Genomic DNA, 19,432 nt, shown 5'->3' on the forward strand with positions numbered 1-19,432 from the left:
TAAAAGTACAAAAAATTAGCCGGGCATGCTTCTGTAATCCCAGCTACTGGGGAGGCTGAGGCAGGAGAATCGCTTGAACCCGGGAGGCGGAGGTTGCAGTGAGCTGAGATCGAGCCACTGCATTCCAGCCTGGGGTACAGAGGAAGACCCTGTCTCAAAAATAAAATAAAATAAATAAAAATAAAAAGTGCAGGGAAAGACCTAAGATAGAAAGACTACTAGAGTAAAACCCACATCGACTACCCAGCAAGAACTAAAGCAGTTATAGTAGGAATGGAGAAGAAAAGATCTACCTTTTTGGCACTTCAAAGGGCTTCTAAATAAAGCTCAGGGCTCGGTGACCTGCTGGATGTAGGGAATGTCTACGTGTCTTGACTGAGAATAGAAAAAATACTGATTGGAATAGCTTTTCTCTAATTCTCTGTTCAACAGTATTAGTTGACATTTTAGATAGATGATCCAAATTTCTAGGTTTGCTAGTTTCCCAAAGCACCCAATCAGGTGCGGGTCACATACAGTAGTGAAAAATCAACCTGAAAAGCCCCCCAAAGAGGGCAGAATAAGAAGCGTGGAGAGCGCACAAACCTCTCAGGAGCGCTCACAGGTTCTCAGGCAGGCGGGCACTACAAAGAGAAAGGTGGGGCTTCTCCAAGAACTACAACTCCCACAAGGCATTGGGCGGAACAGCATTGTTTCCGGCCAGTGCTTATTTCCGGTCTTTCCGACGCTGACGCTCTCTTCCTGTCTTTGCGGCTCCGGAAAGGCATTTGGGATGCCCACGGTGAGTCTGGAGACTTAGGGCGTCCGAGCGGGACAGGCGAGAGCCTCGTGTCCGCTCATCACCCCGTGGCTGGAGGTTAGCTCGGGGAAGGCGGGAAGGGCAGAGGACGCGCTGGCTGGAGGACGTGTAACCTTGACAAGAGGCGGGGGGCGGGGGTGGGCAGAGGTGACTGACCCCCGTCCCCTGCCCGAAGGACCCAAAAGGTGTTGTGACAGGCGAGGACGAATGGGATCTCAGGGGCTGGACTGGAGAGTGGGGTACAGGGATGTGAGGAGGACCCCAAGAGTCCGCGGTGAGATCCCAGTGGAGCTGTGGCCAAGGAGGAGAGGAGCCGCGGGAAGGCTGCAGCTGTGGGCACTCCTGTGTGAGGGAAAGCTACAAACAGGCTCCTGCAGGTCCAAGATCGGCCGAAATCAGGCACCCCAAAGAAAGCCCTGCTCTGGCCACATGGTGTCCCTTCAGAAGACACCACCGGCCGGTGAGCATCCCGGGGCTTCTGACAGGAAGAGGGCAGTAGATATACTGGTACTTGTACCAGGTTTTCGAGGGCTGCAGGGTGAAGATGGTAGGAGAGTCTGGAGAACGGGTCTGCGCTGGTGGCTCATGGACTACTCTGTGGAAAGGGCTGCTGCTTGGGTAGCATCGAAGGAGCTTTCTACGGGAGCCCTGTCAAGAGGATTTTGGTGAATTTTACATACTTGGTTTGATAACTCACTTTGCTTTTTTCTCTAAAGATGAGGCTGCTGGCGTTTGTGGTGTTGGCTCTATTTGCTGTCACTCAAGCAGAGGAAGGAGCCAGGCTTTTGGCTTCCAAATCACTGCTGAACAGATATGCCGTGGAGGGACGAGACCTGACCTTGCAGTACAATATCTACAATGTCGGCTCAAGGTAAGGAGGCCCTGGAGTTACAGATTAAGCCTATTTCTGGATTCTTAGTTTTCAGATGGGAGTAGGGAGCATATTGGTGGGTAGTGGTTTCTCTTTGGGACACTTCCAGCATCGGATATATTGAGTGAATGAATATACTTTGGGACCTACTTTTGGAAAGGAGGACATTCTTACCTAAGCTACAAGAAACCATCTTTCACATTTTGGGTTGGAAGAATTTTACAGTAGGGAAGTGGCAAGAATTGTGGAAAAACAAGGAGGGAACATTAAGACACAAAAAATACACAATCCCTTGTTACCTCAGGGGTTTAAAGTGTCATTTTCCAGCGGGACATGGTAGCTCACACATGTAATCTCAGCACTTTGGGAGGCTGAGGCAGGCGGATCACCGGAGGTCAGGAGTTCGAGACCAGCCTGGCCAACATGGCAGAACCCTGTCACTACTAAAAATGCAAAAATTAGCCGAGTGTGGTGGCAGGCACCTGTAGTCCCAGCTACTCGGGAGGCTGAGGCAAAAGAATCGCTTGAACCCAGGAGGCGGAGGTTGCAGTGAGCTGAGATCACGCCACTGCACTCCAGCGTGGGCCACAAGACAGAGACTCCATCTCAAAAAAAATAAAAAGTGTCATTTTCCTTCTTTCATTAGCCGAGAGCATTTTTATTGCCTTTCTTTCATTTTATTCCCTTTAACTTTCTCCTCTGTATTCACTGTGTTCCTCTTCTCCCTCCCTCCACAGACATAGGCATGTACATGAAGAAAAATTGAGGCAAGGATGAACTTGGACCTATTGCCTCCTGGATACTTGATTATTTTGGTGCTTGTGAGCAATAGTATCCAGTCTTTGACCTGGATTCTTCAATGCAACAGAACCAAGTTACTATATTACTCATATCTCTCTTTTGCAATTCTCATTTTTTTGGAGAAACAGGCAGGTTTGATTATTTATTGCTTTAATTTAATTTAATTTTATTATTATTATTTATTTAGATGGAATCTCACTCTGTCACCCAAGCGGGAATGCAGTGGTGTAGTCTTGGCTCACTGCAGCCTCTGCTTCCCAACTTCAAGTGATTCTCCTGCCTCAGCCTCCCGAGTAGCTGGGATTACAGGCCCATACCACCATGCCTGGTTAATTTTTGTATTTTTAATAGAAACGGGGTTTCACCATGTTGGCCAGGCTGGTCTTAAACTCCTAACCTCAAGAGATCAGCCAGCCTTGACCTCCCAAAGTGCTAGGATTATACGCATGAACCACTGCGCCTGGACAATTGCTTTGATTTTTTTTGTTGTTTGAGATGGAGTCTCACTCTGTCCCAAGCTGGAGTACAGTGGCACAATCTCAGCTCCCTACAACCTCCGCCTCCTAGCGTTCAAGCAGTTCTCCTGCCTCAGCCTCTCAAGTACCTGGGATTACAGGCACACACCACCACGCCCGGCTAATTTTTATATTTTTAGTAGACACAGGGTTTCACCATGTTGGCCAGGCTGGTCTCGAATTCCTGACCTCAGGTGATCTGCCCGCCTCGGCCTCCCAAAAGTGTTGGGATTACAGGCGTGAGCCACCACACCCAGCCTGCTTTAATTTTATATCCATTACTTACTAACCCTTATTTTGTTTCGTCCATTTTCTAGTGCTGCATTAGACGTGGAACTATCTGATGATTCCTTCCCTCCAGAAGACTTTGGCATTGTGTCTGGAATGCTCAATGTCAAATGGGACCGGATTGCGCCGTATCCTCTTGCTACTTGGTGATGAAGGGGGGGGGCAGGGATAGCCTTGCCTGCAAAGCAGTGGGGGTACTTCAAATAGGCTGGATATGTGTGGCTGTCCTCCTGTCATCTCTCTGGATAAGATGGAGCAAGGGAGGTTGGTGTAAATTGTGTAAGCATGATTTAGAGTAGACATGAAGAAGGAGCATCCTGAAGTTCCGATTATAAGACCCTGAAACAAGCAGGGTACGGTGGCTCACGCCTGTAATCCCAGCACTTTGGGAGGCTGAGGCAGGTGGATCACGAGGTCAGGAGATCAAGACAATCCTGGCTAACACAGTGAAATCTCGTCTCTACTAAAAATACAAAAAATTAGCCAGGTGTGGTGGCGGGCGCCTGCAGTCCCAGCTACTCGGGAGGCTGAGGCAGGAGAATGGCATGAACCCAGGAGGTGGAGCTTGCAGTGAGCCGAGATCACGCCACTGCACTCCAGCCTGGGCGACAGAGCAAGACTCTGTCTCAAAAAAAAAGAGAGATTGAGACCAGCCTGGCCAACATGGTGAAACCCTGTCTCTTCTAAAAATACAAAAATTAGCTGGGTGTGGTGGCATACACCTGTAGTCTAGCTACTTGAGAGGCTGAGGCAGGAGAATTGCTTGAACCTGGGAGGCGGAGGTTGCAGTGAGCCGAGATCCTGCCACTGCACTCTAGCCTGGGCGACAGAGTGAGACTCTGTCTCAAAAAAAAAAAAAACAAAAAAAAAACCCCCTGAAACATACTATACTGGAAGGATATAGGCACTTAATAAAGATGTTTGTGGCTGGACAAGGATATTTAAGGTGCTTTTAAGAGAAATTCAGGCCAGGCACGGTGGCTCACGCCTGTAATCCCAGCACTTTGGAAGGCCGAGGTGGGTGGATCACGAGGTCAGGAGTTCGAGACTAGCCTGGCCAAAATGGTGAAACCCCCGGCTCTACTAAAAATACAAAATTAGCCAGGCACAGTGGTGGGCACCTGTAATCCCAGCTACTCGGGAGGCTGAGGTAGGAGAATCGCTTGAACCTGGGAAGTGGAGGTTGCAGTGAGCTGAGATTGCGCCACTGCACTCTAGCCTGGGCAACAGCAAGACTCTGTCTCAAAAATTTAAAAAAAAAAAAAAAAGAAATTTACTGGGATGCTAGCATGAAGGACCTGGGTGACCCTTTAAAGTCTCTTATTCAATGAGTCTCTTATTCTAATCTACCAATTATCTCTTGAGTATTGAATTAGATGGTATTTTTCTTCTTGTGAATTAAAGTATATTTAAGCCAGGTGTGGTGGCACATGCCTATAGTCCCAGCTACTTGGGAGGCGGAGGTCGAGAGGATTGCTGGGGCTTGGGAGTTCAAGCCTGCAGTGAGCTATGATAGTGCTGCTGTACTCCAGCCTTGGTGACAAAGCGAGACCTGGTCTCTTAAACAAATAATAATTGTATTTTATTAGTCTGTTCTCCAGTTGCTATGAAGAACAAGCTGAGACTGGGTAATTTTAAAGAAAAGAGGTTTAATTGGCTCACAGTTCTGCAGGCTGTACAGCAAGCATGGCTGGGGAGGCCTCAGGAAACTTACAAGGATAGAAGGCAAAGGGGAAACAGGCACCTAAGTGTCTGGAGCAGGAGGAAGAGAGTAAGTGGGGAGGTGCTACACACTTTTAAATAACCAGATCTTGTGAGAACTCACATCATGAGAATGGCAAGGGAGAAATCTGCCCCCATCATCCAATCACCTCCCACCAGGCCCCCCCTCCAACATTGGGGATTACAATTCCACATGAGAGTTGGGCAGGGACACAGATCCATATCATATCAATAATAAATATATATACATTTAGGTTTCTTGGTGAGGGTAAATGTGGTCTTTGTTTTTGTTTTGTGGGTTTTTTTTTTTTTGTATTTTCAAGAATTTCCTTCAATTATAGTTTAACAAAAGATTTTCTTTTTTTTTTTTTTTTTTTTTTTTTTTTTTTGAGACAGAGTCTCGCTCTGTCGCCCAGGCTGGAGTGCAGTGGCGCGATCTCGGCTCACTGCAAGCTCCGCCTCCCGGGTTCACGCCATTCTCCTGCCTCAGCCTCCCGAGTAGCTGGGACTACAGGCGCCCACAACCACGCCCGGCTAATTTTTTGTATTTTTAGTAGAGACGGGGTTTCACCGTGGTCTCGATCTCCTGACCTTGTGATCCGCCCGCCTCGGCCTCCCAAAGTGCTGGGATTACAGGCGTGAGCCACAGCGCCCGGCCTAACAAAAGATTTTCTATGAGCTTGGCTGGGTGCAGGTGGCTCACGCCTGTAATCCCAGCACTTTGGGAGGCTGAGGCGGGTGGATCATGAGGTCAGGAGATCAAGACCATCCTGACTAACACACAATGAAACCCCGTCTCTGCTAAAAATATAAAAAAATTAGCCAGGATTGGTGGCAGGTGCCCATAATCCCAGCTACTCAGGAGGCTGAGGCAGGAGAATGGTGTGAACCCAGGAGGCAGAGCTTGCAGTGAGCTGAGATCATGCTACTGCACTCCAGCCTGGTGACAGAGCAAGACTCTGTCTCAAAAAAAAAAAAAAAAAAAAGATTTTCTATGAGCTTAAGTGGCTATAATTTCTTTTAACCACCCAAGAAGAAGCACTGATCAAATTAGTGTACTTTTTTTTTTTTTTTTTTTGAGATGGAATTTCGCTCTTGTCACCTAGGCTAGAATGCAGTGGCACATCTTGGCTCACTGCAACCTCTGGCTCCCTGGTTCAAGTGATTCTCTAGCCTCAGCCTCCAGAGTAGCTGGGATTACAGGCACTCGCCACCACGCCCAGCTATTTTTGTATTTTTAGTAGAGACGGGGTTTCGCCATGTTGGCCAAACTGGTCTCGAACTTCTGACCTCAGGTGATCCACCCACCTTGGCCTCCCATTGTGCTGGGATTATAGGTGTGAGCCACCATGCCTGGCCAAATGACTATAGTTTTTTATCCATGATATATATTGGTTTGGAAGTTTACTTCAAAAACCAGTGCACTGAGTATAACATAGGCCCCTTAAAATTTAGCTGGAAAAACAACCTGTAATACCATACACTTTAGATTTGAAAAAGAAGCCTAGGTCCCGTGTGGTGGCTCATGCCTGTAATCCCAGGACTTCGGGAGACCAAGGCGGGAGGATCACTTGAGCCCAAAAGTTTGAGACCACCGTGGGCAACAAAGTGAGACCCCATCTCTCTCTCTCTTTTTTTAATATTTAAAAAAAATAAGTAAATTTGGGGGGAGGGGGGAGGGATTGCATTGGGAGTTATATCTGATGTAAATGACGAGTTGATGGGTGCTGAGGAGTTGATGGGTGCAGCACACCAACATGGCACAAGTATACATTTGTAACAAACCTGCATGTTATGTACATGTACCCTAGAACTTAAAGTATAATAATTAAAAAAAAAATAAATTTTAAAAAGAAGCATATGTTTTTTCATTCCTGCAGAGTATTGCCTGCATGAGATCAGCACGTATTGACAACTGTTTTGTAAATGTTGCATTTAGTCCACAGGTCCACAGGCCGAAAGGCTGCTACAACCTTAGCTTCATCTCTTTCCCTTCCTTAACTCTTGAGCCAGTGCTAGCAATGTCTCCCACACTGTGGTCCTGCGCCCTCTCAAGGCTGGTTATTTCAACTTCACCTCGGCGACAATTACTTACCTGGCCCAGGAGGATGGGCCCGTTGTGGTGAGTTGCCCAAACCCTTAGCTGGATGGAGTTTGGATCTGCCTTCCCTTAAAATCTCTTGTGGGGGGGGTGAGAGGGAGATGAAGAGAGGTCAATTAATAGGTAGCAAAATACAGTTGGGGCTGGGCGCAGTGGCTCACGCCTGTAATCTAGCATTTTTGGAGGCCGAGGTGGGCAGATCACCTAAGGTTAGGAGTTCGAGACTAGCCTGGCCAACATGGAAAAACCCCATCTCTACTACAAATACAAAAATTAGCTGGGCGTGGTGGCAGGCTCCTGTAATCCCAGCTACTTGGGAGGCTGAGGCAAGAGAGTCACTTGAACCCGGGAGGCAGAGGTTGCTGTGAGCCGAGATCACACCACTGCACTTCAACCTGGGCGACAGAGTGAGACTCCATTTCAAAAAAAAAAAAAATAGAAGGAATAAGACCTAGTGTTCGATAGTTCAGTAGGGTGACTATAGTTAACAGTAATCTAATGTATATTTCAAAATAGCCAGATGAGAAGCATTTGAACATTTCCATCATAAAGAAAAGATAAATAGGGCCAGACATAGTGGCTAATGCCTGTAATCCCAGTACTTTGGGAGGCTGAGGTGGGTGGATTGTTTGAGTCCAGGAGTTGGAGACCAGCCTGGGCAGCATGGTAAGACCCCCATTTCAAATAATTAGCCAGGCATGGTGCACGCCCCTGTGATCCCAGGTACTCAGGAGGCTGAAGTGGGAGGATTGCTTGAGCCCGGGAGGTTGAGGCTGCAGTGAGCCATTTTATTGCCACTGCATTCCAGCCTGGGTGACATAGCGAGACCCTGTCTCAGAGAAAAAAAAAAAAAGATAAATGTTTAAGGTGATGGATATCCATCTAAAAAGTATAGATTGTAAAAACAAAAACCTCTTACAGAAAATTTCTACAGTAGCTACTAAATTCTGAGGGAGATAACATTAACCAGACACTTGGTATTGTCCTAAGGAAGTATGTTTCAAATTAAAGTTCTGGACAAGAGTGATTGAAATGGATGGAAGAGGTGTACCATGGCCTTCCCCTCCTTTTCATTCCTTCTGCCTTCCTTTTCATCTGGAGTGTGTCATTTGCTGCCTACTGATGTCCTTGCCTTTCTGATCTGTCTTCTCTGCCACTGTCAGATTCTTCCCAGGCTCCACTGTTACTCTCTCCTTCCCTTGCTTAGATTGCTCCTGCTTGCGGCATCAGGGCTGAACTTTTCTGCCTCTCACTGCACCCCCTCCAATAGTCTAGCTCTTTTCTGCCTCCAGGCTTCTCTCCCAGTCTGCCCATACAGACCCTACATCCTTATTAGGCCAAGCTACTTCCCACACCTTCTCCCCCAACTCAGTCCTTATTCGTTCCTCTGTGCCTTTGTTCTGTTTGAAGTATCCTTTTCCCTCCACTCCATTGTATCTGAAGCTTTCTCAAGACCCAGCTTTGAGCTATGTCTCCTTGTTTTCTGTCCTCAGTTCATATTGCTCTTTGCTATTCATTCTTTTCTTTTCCTTTTTCTTTTTTTTTTTTTTTTGAGACGGAGTCTCGCTCTGTCACCCAGGCTGAAGTGCAGTGGCCGGATCTCAGCTCATTGCAAGCTCCGCCTCCCGGGTTTACGCCATTCTCCGGCCTCAGCCTCCCGAGTAGCTGGGACTACAGGCGCCCGCCACCTCGCCCGGCTAGTTTTTTGTATTTCTTAATAGAGACGGGGTTTCACCGTGTTAGCCAGGATGGTCTCGATCTCCTGACCTCGTGATCTGCCCGTCTCGGCCTCCCAAAGTGCTGGGATTACAGGCTTGAGCCACCGCGCCCGGCCTTCCTTTTTCTTTTTTTTTGAGACAGAGCCTCACTCTGTCGCCCAGGCTGGAGTGCAGTAGTGTAATCTTGGCTCACTGTAACCTCCGCTTCCCGGGTTCAAGCGATTCTCTTGCCTCAGCCTCCCGACTAACTGGGACAACAGGTGTGCACCACCGCGCCCAGCTGCTTTTTTATATTTTTAGTAGAAACGGGGTTTCACCATATTTGCCAGGCTGGTCTCAAACTCCTGACCTGTGATCGCCCGCCTTGGCCTCCCAGAGTACTGGAATTACAGGCGTGAGCCACAGCGCCTGGCCACTATTCATTCTTTCATAAACATGTTGACTGCATTTAAACTTCTGTAGCACTTAAAGTCTATGCCACGTGAACATTTAATCAGTGTCTTCAGTAGTTTCTTATTTATAGATGCTCCCTCTCCCCACCCCCACCTCCCAATTTAATTATAAACTCCCTGAGGCCAATGACTGTCTTAGATTTCTCTGTTTCCCATATACAATATAAACTCAGTAGTAAACAATCTTTTGATTGATGTAAAGGTCAACAGACATTTATGAAGTTCCTGAAATGTGCCAGACTCTGGGAATACGTAGAGGATTAAGATACTGTCCAAGTCCTCAAAAAGCTTAAGTAATAAATGTATAAAGCCAAATAAATGCATAAATTTATGAAGCTAAAATGTATGATCCTCCATACAAGTAGGGCTGTAGGCTAATTAGTACACAGTAGGGAAGGGACTTAACACGGTCAACTATGGAATGAAAAGAACTAACACTCAGTGCACATTCTGTATTTTCGTTTTTCATAAACTACATGGAACCATATTCTTCTAAACCCAGCTGTGTTTTCACATCCGGTATCATTTCTGCTTTCAGAACCAACTTCAGGACTCTTTGGTTCTATCTAGTAGTTGATGGGTTAATAGACATAAAATCAGAGGCTCATCTGCCACTTTGGAATAAAAGTATGCTCCAAACTCTTGGCCTCCTCTCCAAGACAAAGGAATGTGGGCCAGACTCAACCCCTCCTCTAATAATGTACATTTGGGTAGGGCTTTATACTTCATTATATACTTTTGCTATTTCATTTGAGCCTCACATTAACCCTGTGAAGTTGCGGATTTTTGCTGGAGGAATAAGTAAATGATTACCAAGGGTAAGTCATTCCATTGCACACCCTGCACTGTAGAGGGGCCAGTGGTGGTGAGCAACTTCACTCTTTCCATAGTCTGAGGCTCAGACAGAAAAATTTGGCTTTAATTTCAATTGCATGCATGGCCTACCCTGTTTAATGTACGTTCATCATGGGATATTTCTCAAGTCTTCTGGCTCCTAGGTACTCCTCTTTACAACATACTAAAAGAGAATCATCCAACTCTGTCTAGCCAAAAGCTTTCCCTCATCTTCTTGAAGTGCTCCTGAGCCTTTGGGAACTAAGACTCTAATGCACAGAGTTGGGTTGGTTGGGACCGCCCTTTCTCAGATTAGATGAGGTGGAGACTTGCCTTAATGTCGTTCTTTTCTTCTTTTCAGATTGGCTCTACCAGTGCACCTGGACAGGGAGGAATCCTGGCTCAGCGGGAGTTTGACAGGCGATTCTCCCCTCATTTTGTAAGCTTTCTAGTGTTCTCTCTCATCAGTCCCTTGGTATGAGAATCCCCTTTTGGTTCTGGACCCTCTTGGCTTCCATAGATTGGTTTTGTTGGTTGGTTCTTGCCCTGTCTGTTTTTTGGTGTCTGATATGGATACTTATCAAATAGATTGATTTAGCCATGTCCAGAGATTTTTGGCAATGAGATCACAATTGCCAAAACCATAAAACTGACTTGAGTAGAGTCCTATCTTTAAGTAGACACCCATCTTAGACTCTGGGTCTATTTTGAGGTTTTAAAAAAAATCTGGTTAGATTCAGAGGGTCATAGATCATTGGGTAGGTTAAGTGGGAACTTTATTGTGGTCTAGTCTACGAAAGAATTTTTTGAAGATTAGCCTGAAGTACTGAATGATGGAATTCATTCAGTGAATAAGTATGATGTTCCAAATTATGTGCTCATTCTGTTCTCTGCTTTGGGGAAACAATGATGAATAAAACACAGTTCCTTCCATTAAAAATCTTACAGGCTGGCTAGGCACCATGGCTCATGCCTGTAATCCCAGTGCTTTGGGAGGCAGAGGCAAGAGGACCACTTGAGGCCAAGAGTTTGAGGCTGCGGTGAGCCGTGATCACACCACTGCATTCTAGCCTGGGTGACAGAGCAAAACCCTGTCTCTAAAAATAACAAGATCTTACGGGCTCACAGAGGGCTCGAAATAGGTAAATAGGGAGGCTGAGGCAGGGGAATTGCTTGAGCCTGGGAAGCGGAGGTTGCAGTGAGCCAAGATCGAGCCACTGAACTCCAGCCTGGACGACAAGAGCAAAACACTGTCTTAAAAAAAAAAAAAGAAGTAAAAGTAAATGGGGAAAATGCTATGATAGAGGTTATATGCCAGGTGCTAGAGGAGCATGCAGCAGGAACATCTAACGAGAGGGGACTTTCTGGAGGAGGTAAGGAAGGGCAGGCACTTGAGGAGAGAGACCAGCTGAGATTGAGAAAAGTGTGGTGTGATTCAGGAATGGCAAGTAGTTTATCAAGGCTGACGGGCAGAATATGAGGTGGAGGAATGGAAAAGAGGGGGCCTGAAGTGTAAACAAGGGTTAGATCATAGGAGGCTTGACTGTCAGGGGCAAGACCAGGGTATCTCCATTCTCAAAGATTGTCTGGAACAGAAGCTTCTCTTCCAGTCTGGCTTGGGTCAGGTGAGTCCTTTGGTTTCACAGCTTGAAAGATTGGTCTTTAGAGAGCCATTCTATATCAGGATTGGTCAGAGAGGAACCTTCCTGGCCAAAGTTCTGCTTAAAATTTGTGCTGAGGGCCGGGCGCGGTGGCTCACGCCTGTAATCCCAGCACTTTGGAAGGCCGAGGTGGGCGGATCACAAGGTCAGGAGATCGAGACCATGGTGAAACCCTGTCTCTACTAAAAATAGAAAAAAATTAGCCGGGCGCAGTGGCGGGCGCCTGTAGTCCCAGCTACTCGGGAGGCTGAGGCCGGAGAATGGCGTGAACCCGGGAGGCGGAGCTTGCAGTGAGCCGAGATTGCGCCACTGCACTCCAGCCTGGGTGACAGAGCGAGACTCCGTCTCAAAAAAAAAAAAAAAAAAAAAAAAAAAAAATTTGTGCTGAGTTAGGCCTGGTGGTGTGCACCTGTAATCTGCTTCTTGGGTGGCTGGAGGATCGCTTGAGCCCAGGAGTTTGAGGCTGCAGTGAGCTGTGATTGCGCCACTACTCTCTAATCTGAGCAACAGAGTGAGACCCTATCTCTAAAAAAAAAAATTAAAATTAAAAGCTAAGAAAATTTAGGCTGGGTGTTGTGGCTCATACCTGTAATTCCAGCACTTTGGGAGGTCAAGGCTGGAGGATCACTTGAGCCCAGGAATTCAAGACCAACTTGAGCAACATAGTGATATTTTGCCTCTACAAAAAATAAAAAAAAAAAATTAGCCAGGTGTGGTGGTACGCCCCTGTGATCCTAGCTACTCAGGAGGCTGAAGTGGGAGGATCACCTGAGCCCAGGAGGTCGAGGCTGTAGTGAGCCATGATCGTGCCGCTCCACTCCAGCCTGGGCAACAGAGCAAGACCTTGTATCAAAAATAAATAAACGTGGACTAGACTGCTTCCTTTCTCATTGGACTCATATTTTCCCTGGCTTCTCCTGTGCCCTAATCCAGACTTCTAAGCAAGGTCTTTGTTTTCCTTCACAGCTGGACTGGGCAGCCTTTGGGGTCATGACCCTTCCCTCCATCGGCATCCCCCTGCTATTGTGGTACTCCAGCAAGAGGAAATATGACACTCCCAAAACGAAGAAGAACTGAGTGGGGCTTCCACAGCCCTCCTCTCCCAAGAAATCCAGGCTTCTCTCCCAAGAAATCCAGGTGCTTTCCAGACTCCAGAGGGTATCTTAATGCAATCTCTTCTCTCTTAGCCCTTGGCCACTTTCTCCTGGATCCTGCCCTGCTCTCAGCCATAGTGAAGGACCAGGCCTAGGAGTCTGTGAGAGCCTCCTTGGTTCCATGTGAAGCCATAAACGGGAATGCCTTTGGCAATAGCCTTGAGCCTAGAGGGCCCTCTGATGCCCCACTGAGGTGCTGTTGGTTTATTGCTGGCAATGTGAATTCTCTCAGGGGTCTAGGAGGGGCATTTCTGAGACTGCCTGACACCACCCCCATCCCCTGCCCCCCGCTCTCAGAAAAGGGTAGAAGATGAAATGAAAGCTATGGGACTCTTGGAGGATACCCAGTGTCTATTCTGGGTTAGAGAAGTGCTTACTAAGGGGTTTTCTAATAAAAACAAATGCCACATTGACTTGTCTGTTTTCTTAGCCCCCGGGTGAGCACAGGTGATTATTGGAACTCAGTCCTTGAATGCCCAGACCCCTGGGCAAGTGAGCTGAGTTCTGGCCTTGCTTTACAGGTTGTGGGTGGGTCCTGTTCCTGTGGAGATATCTGCCCTTTTGAATCTTTACTTCCATTCCTTATTTTCCTCTGATTATTCTCATCAGTCACCACCTATTGCCGTACACCTTCCTTGCCAGGCAGCTTCTCTTCACAGCTGGAGAATGTAGGATGGGGAAAGATGGTCTGCAGAGGAACAGCTATTCTCACCCCCTTAGATCTTACCTGATTTATTGACTCAATGTTTGTTTTTGAGATGGAATCTCGCTCTGTCACCCAGTGGTGGTGCCTGGCCACTGAGTGTTCTTGAAAAGCTATCTCTCGTGCCTGACTCTAGCCCTTTCTCGTTAAGAACTAGCCTTTTGACCGGGCGCGGTGGCTCATGCCTATGATCCCAGCACTCTGGGAGGCCGAGGTGGGCGGATCACAAGGTCAGGAGATCGAGACAATCCTGGCCAACATGGTGAAACCCCGTCTTTACTAAAAATACAAAAAATTAGCTGGGCACAGTGGTACGGGCCTGTAGTCCCAGCTACTCAGGAGGCAGGAGAATTGCTTGAACCCAGGAGGCAGAGGTTGCAGTAAGCCGAGATCGTGCCACTGCACTCCAGCCTGGTGACAGAGCAAGACTCTGTCTCAAAAAAAAAAAAAAACTAGCTTTTATTGAGCTTTAATTTTACTTTCTTGTTTTTGAGATGGAGTCTCGCTCTGTTGCCCAGGCTACAATGCAGTGTTGTGATCTTGGCTCACTGCAACCTCCACCTCCTGGGTTCAAGTGATTCTCCTGCCTCAGCCTCCCGAGTAGCTGGGATTACAGGCATCTGCCACCACGCCTGGCTAATGTTTGTATTTTAGTAGAGATGGGATTTCACTATGTAGGTCAAGCTGGTCTCGAACTCCTGACTTCAAATGATCTGCCCACCTCAGCCTCCCAAAGTGCTGGGATTACAGGCATGAGCCACTGGGCCTGGTGCATTTTTTTTTTATTTAATTTTTTGAGATGGAGTCTTGCTCTGTTGCCCAGGATGGAGTACAGACCAGCTTACTGCAACCTCCGCCTCCCGAGTTCAAGCATTTCTTCTGCCTCAGCTTCTCAAGTAGCTGGGATTAGAGGTGCACACCACCACACCTGGCTAATTTTTGTGTTTTTAGTAGAGACAGGGTTTCACCATGTTGGTCAGGCTGGTCTCGAACTCCTGACCTCAAGTGATCTGTCTGCCTCAGCCTCCCAAAGTGCTGGGATTACAGGCGTGAGCCACCAAGCCTAGCCTGAATTTACTTGTAACGCCTCTGTTCTTTGAGCTCTGGCAGGGAAGAAGTGCCTGGATCCCTTGAGGTGGGCTCTAAGCATGACCTATGGAAAGGCAGTGACTTTTGTTGCTGCAGCAATGGAGAGAAGCCACTCTGAGCTGACTCTGTCCAACCCAGGAATGCCGTGGTCTGAGAACAGCCTCCCAGGCAAGAGGGAAGCCCAACAAACGCCGGCTTTGTTTCTGCTACCGAGTTTCCCAGTTTAGATTCTGCTCCCCCGACTCTACTGCCCAACTGGTTTAACCTTTCCTTAGCCCAGCAATCAGAGCCTCCAGGCCCAGGAGGATGAAAAGAACATGGAGACAACGGGAGGCTCCAAATGGAGTAGCCCTCTGCCAGCTCACATCCCTCTTTCAGGGGCTGCAGCTTGGACATCCCAGGACTGGCCAGGTTAGAGGCAAGGAGGATATATTTGCTTTTGTTCATTGTGTTCCTAGTGGAAACCTGGGACTTGCTCAGGAGAATGGGGAGGAAAGGCCAATGAGTCAGAGGCTTGGGGTTGAGAACAGGTGTGGGGAAGGGAAAGGGAGCTAGTCTGATACACATCATCTTGCACTCTAGAACTATGGAGTGTTATCCTCTGAAGGAGATTTTCCATCTGTGTAGTCTCCATGGAAAATATAATGAGTTAACCTATGGGAGGGGGGGATTCCGGCTTAGAGAATAGGGTAAACTTCATAACTCTGGAAGGTAATACAGGTGCTCCTTGACTTCCAGTAGGGTTATGTCTGATAGGTTTATGTGATATGCATATCAGGAGATAACCCTGGTGTAAATGGAAAATGCTTTAAGTTGAAAATGCATTTAATACACTTAACATACCAAACATCATAACTTTGCCCAGCCTACCTTAAACATGCTCAGAACGCTTACATTAGCCTACAGTTGGGCAAAATCATCTAACACAAAGCCTATTTTATTATTTTTATTTATCTTTTGAGGCGGAGTCTCACTCTGTCACCCAGGCTGGAGTGCAGTGGTGCAATGCTTCTCTTGTCATCTGTGTCAGGCCTGGGTTTCCCTCCTAGTCGCCTTCTCCATGACGCGGGCCAGGACACAAAGTGCTGAGTTTTGTAAGGAAAAGGTACAATAAAGACGCCCCTAGCTTTTGGGAAAGGAGCACCTCTCAGAGTTCAGATTAAGGAAGGAATCAGCATTCCTGGGTTGGACAGAGTCAGCTCAGAGTGGCTTCTCCCCACTGCTGCAGCAGCAAAAGTCACTGCCTTTCTATACGTCATGCTTAGAGCCCAATTCAAGGGATCCAGGCACCTCTTCCCTGCCAGAGCTCACTGCAACCTTCACCCCCCGGGTTCAAGTGATTCTCATGCCTCAGCCTCCCTAGTAGCTGGGATTACAGGTGCCCGCCACATGCCCAGCTAATTTTTTTTTTTTTTTTTGAGGTGGAGTCTCGCTCTGTCCCCCAGGCTGGAGTGCAGTGGCCAGATCTCAGCTCACTGCAAGCTCCATCTCCCGGGTTCACGCCATTCTCCTGCCTCAGCCTCCCAAGTAGCTGGGACTACAGGCGCCCGCCACCGCTCCCGGCTAATTTTTGTATTTTTTTAGTAGAGACGGGGTTTCACGTGTTAGCCAGGATGGTCTCGATCTCCTGACCTCGTGATCCACCCACCTTGGCCTCCCAAAGTGCTGGGATTACAGGCTTGAGCCACCGTGCCCGGCCGCCCAGCTAATTTTTGTGTTTTATTTTATTTTTTTCCGAGACAGAATCTCACTCTTGCCCAGGCTGGAGTGCAGTGGCCTAATCTAGGTCACTGCAACCTCCACTTCCCAGGTTCAAGCAATTCTGCCTCAGCCTCCTGAGTAGCTGGGACTACAGGCACGCGCCACCACGCCTGGCTAATTTTTGTATTTTTTAGTAGAGATTGGGGTTCACCATGTTGGCCAGGCTGATCTTGAACTCCTGAGCTCAAATGATCCACCCACCTCAGCCTCCCAAAGTGCTGGGATTACAGGCGTGAGCCACTGTGCCTGGCCCACAAAGCCTATTTTATAATAAAGTGTTGACTATCTCGTGTAATTTATTGACTACGGTACTGAAAGTGAAAAACAGAATGGTTTTATGGTACTTGGAAAAGGGTTTCTACTGAACGTGTATGGCTCTCACACTCTTGTGAAGTCTAAAATCTTAGTCAAATCTTAGGTCGGGGACTGTCTGTATAAGATTCCTTCCTAGGCCGGGCGCGGTGGCTCAAGCCTGTAATCCCAGTACTTTGGGAGGCCGAGGCGGGTGGATCACGAAGTCAGGAGATCGAGACCATCCTGGCTAACATGGTGAAACCCCGTCTCTACTAAAAATACAAAAAACTAGCCGGGCGTGGTGGCGGGCGCCTGTAGTCCCAGCTACTCGGAGGCTGAGGCAGGAGAATGGCGTAAACCCGGGAGGCGGAGCTTGCAGTGAGCCGAGATCGCGCCACTGCACTCCAGCCTGGGTGACACAGCGAGACTCCGTCTCAAAAAAAAAAAAGATTCCTTCCTTAATCTGAACTCTGAGAGGTGCTCCTTTCCCAAAAGCTGGGGGCATCTTTATTGTACCTTTTCCTCACAAAACTCAGCACTTTGTGTCCTGGCCCTTGTCATGGAGAAGGTGACTAGGAGGGAAACCCAGGCCTGACACAGATGACAAGAGAAGCATTGTGAAGACAGTTGCTGTCACAGGCACCTTGAAAAAAGGCCATAGCTAGATACGTCATCTAAGAGATCAACTTTCTTGGAGTCAGGATGGAATGTGAACCTCCCTTAAGTAGTGGTGTTGGAGAATATAAGAGCCTCTAAAATCTATAGACAGAAAGTCTTAGCTGGAATAGTTGGCTTTAGGATTGAGCCCTCTTAACTTCTTGAGGTAATTTAATAGGAGGATGAGTGGCAGACAACACTCCTCCGCTCTAACTGAAAACCACCCTAGGGAGGTGTGAACCTTGATCTCAGGATTGTGTGCAGATCTGTGAGTGGAGAGGAAAGTAAGCACTGATCCCACATCCTTCCTGGAGGCTGGGTACCCAAACTGAAGCTCCTCCCTAAAAGGCAATACAGACAGTAGGTCAGCCACCAGCGTGTTCCAGGTGCCCCCACCCCTGGAGACCAGCCCTCCAGCCCTCCCTCATTGTGCAGACTTTCAGCTGGCATCAGCTCACCCACACACCCCACCCTGGTACCAGGAGGAGCCAGGTGCCTTGATTTCCGCCCCCTTCCTGTACTCGACTTTGGCACTCGAAGAAAGTTAAGTGGGAAACAGGTATAAGAATTTCTGGCCGGGCGCGGTGGCTCACGCCTGTAATCCCAGCACTTTGGGAGGCCGAGGCGGGTGGATCACGAGGTCAGGAGATCGAGACCATCCTGGCTAACACGGTGAAACCCTGTCTCTACTAAAAATGCAAAAAATTAGCCGGGCGAGGCGGCGGGCGCCTGTAGTCCCAGCTACTCGGGAGGCTGAGGCAGGAGAATGGCGTCAACCCGGGAGGCGGAGCTTGCAGTGAGCCGAGATCGCGCCACTGCAGTCCAGCCCGGGCGACAGAGCGAGACTCCGTCTCAAAAAAAAAAAAAAAAAAAAAAAAAGAATTTCTACAGGCCGGGCGCAGTGGCACACGCCTGTAATCTCAGCACTTTGGGAGGCCGAGGTGGGTGGATCACTTGAGGTCAGGGGTTCAAGACCAGCCTGGTCAAAATGGCAAAACCCTGTCTCTACTAAAAATACAAAAAGTAGCCGGGCGTCGTGGCGGACACCTATAATCTCAGCTACTCAGGAGGCTGAGGCAGGAGAATCACTTGAACCGGGTGGGCAGAGGTTGCAGTGAGCCAAGATTGTGCCATTGCACTCCAGCCTGGACAAAAAAGCGAAACTCCATCTCAAAAAATAATAATAATAATAATTTCTGGAAAACTGGAAGTAATGGAGCGATTCAGTGAAAGGATGAGCAGTTACCAAGGCTTAGTCCCTTGAGAGAGCAGCTAAGAGTAGGAGAAGCAGCGTATGCCAGAGGCAGGAGTACTGGGTCCCAGCCCCAACTCCATCACTCACTGGCTGTATGACCTTGGGTAAATCATGCCCCTTTCTACTCAGGAGGCTGAGGCAAGAGGACTGCTTGAGCCTGGGAGTTCAAGGCTTCAGTGAGCCATGATCATGCCACAGCACTCCAGCCTGGGTGACAGAGTGAGACCCTATCTCAATGGAAAATAAAAATTAATATATATATAAAGTATATATAAAATAACTCTGCCTCTTGGAGCCTGTTTCCTCGTCTGCACAATCATGAAATTGTTTAGAGGATTTTTGAGGACCCCTCACCGGTATGATAGGGCAGGTATTACCCCTTTGTTCTTATGCAGTGAGGAACATGAGGAACAACCACTGTCACTTTCTCATCGTGTGGGTGAGATCCAGCCAGGTGGGGAAGGGCACACACAGTTCTACATCCGGCAGCAGCTGCTCTCTTCCACTCACCGACAGAGAGAATTTTTGAGTAAGGATAAACCATAGATTACCTAATTTGATGCTCTCATTTAATAGATCAGGAAAGACACAGGGTGAAGCGGCTTGTCCAAGGTTGCCCACCAGTGGCAGCTAGCATATTTATTTATTACGGACCCAGCATGTATGTTCCACTGTTCTCACATGTCTCATTTAACATCTGCATTCTACAGATAAGGGGATGAGGCTAAATAGGTGACACAAGGTCCTGTAACTAGTG

The 19,432-nt window shown here is 47.9% G+C and overlaps 2 protein-coding genes across 7 annotated transcripts in view; both read left to right on the forward strand.

The window, feature by feature from the left end:
* Positions 1-717: 717 nt before the first annotated feature.
* Positions 718-13,325, forward strand: SSR2 (signal sequence receptor subunit 2). Of its 2 annotated transcripts, none has more exons than XM_015110199.3 (6): positions 718-856; positions 1,516-1,670; positions 3,304-3,402; positions 7,010-7,118; positions 10,463-10,540; positions 12,729-13,325. In XM_015110199.3, the coding sequence occupies exons 2-6, from the start codon at positions 1,516-1,518 to the stop codon at positions 12,837-12,839; spliced, it is 552 nt and encodes a 183-aa protein (XP_014965685.1). In that variant the 5' UTR covers positions 718-856; the 3' UTR covers positions 12,840-13,325.
* A 1,404-nt stretch (positions 13,326-14,729) lies between these two features.
* ARHGEF2 (Rho/Rac guanine nucleotide exchange factor 2) overlaps positions 14,730-19,432 on the forward strand; it is a 74,161-nt gene continuing 69,458 nt past the window's right edge. For 2 of the 5 annotated variants that reach the window (XM_015111765.3, XM_028827898.2), the window contains exon 1: positions 14,960-15,119. In XM_015111765.3, coding sequence (XP_014967251.3) covers positions 15,015-15,119 — 105 coding nt within the window. In that variant the 5' untranslated portion in view covers positions 14,960-15,014. Of the gene's footprint in view, positions 15,120-19,432 lie in introns of all 5 variants that reach the window. The other 3 variants (XM_028827902.2, XM_028827903.2, XM_077942527.1) reach the window with 2 other exon arrangements.

Source organism: Macaca mulatta, chromosome 1, assembly GCF_049350105.2.
Source record: "Macaca mulatta isolate MMU2019108-1 chromosome 1, T2T-MMU8v2.0, whole genome shotgun sequence".
Taxonomy (NCBI): domain Eukaryota; kingdom Metazoa; phylum Chordata; class Mammalia; order Primates; family Cercopithecidae; genus Macaca; species Macaca mulatta.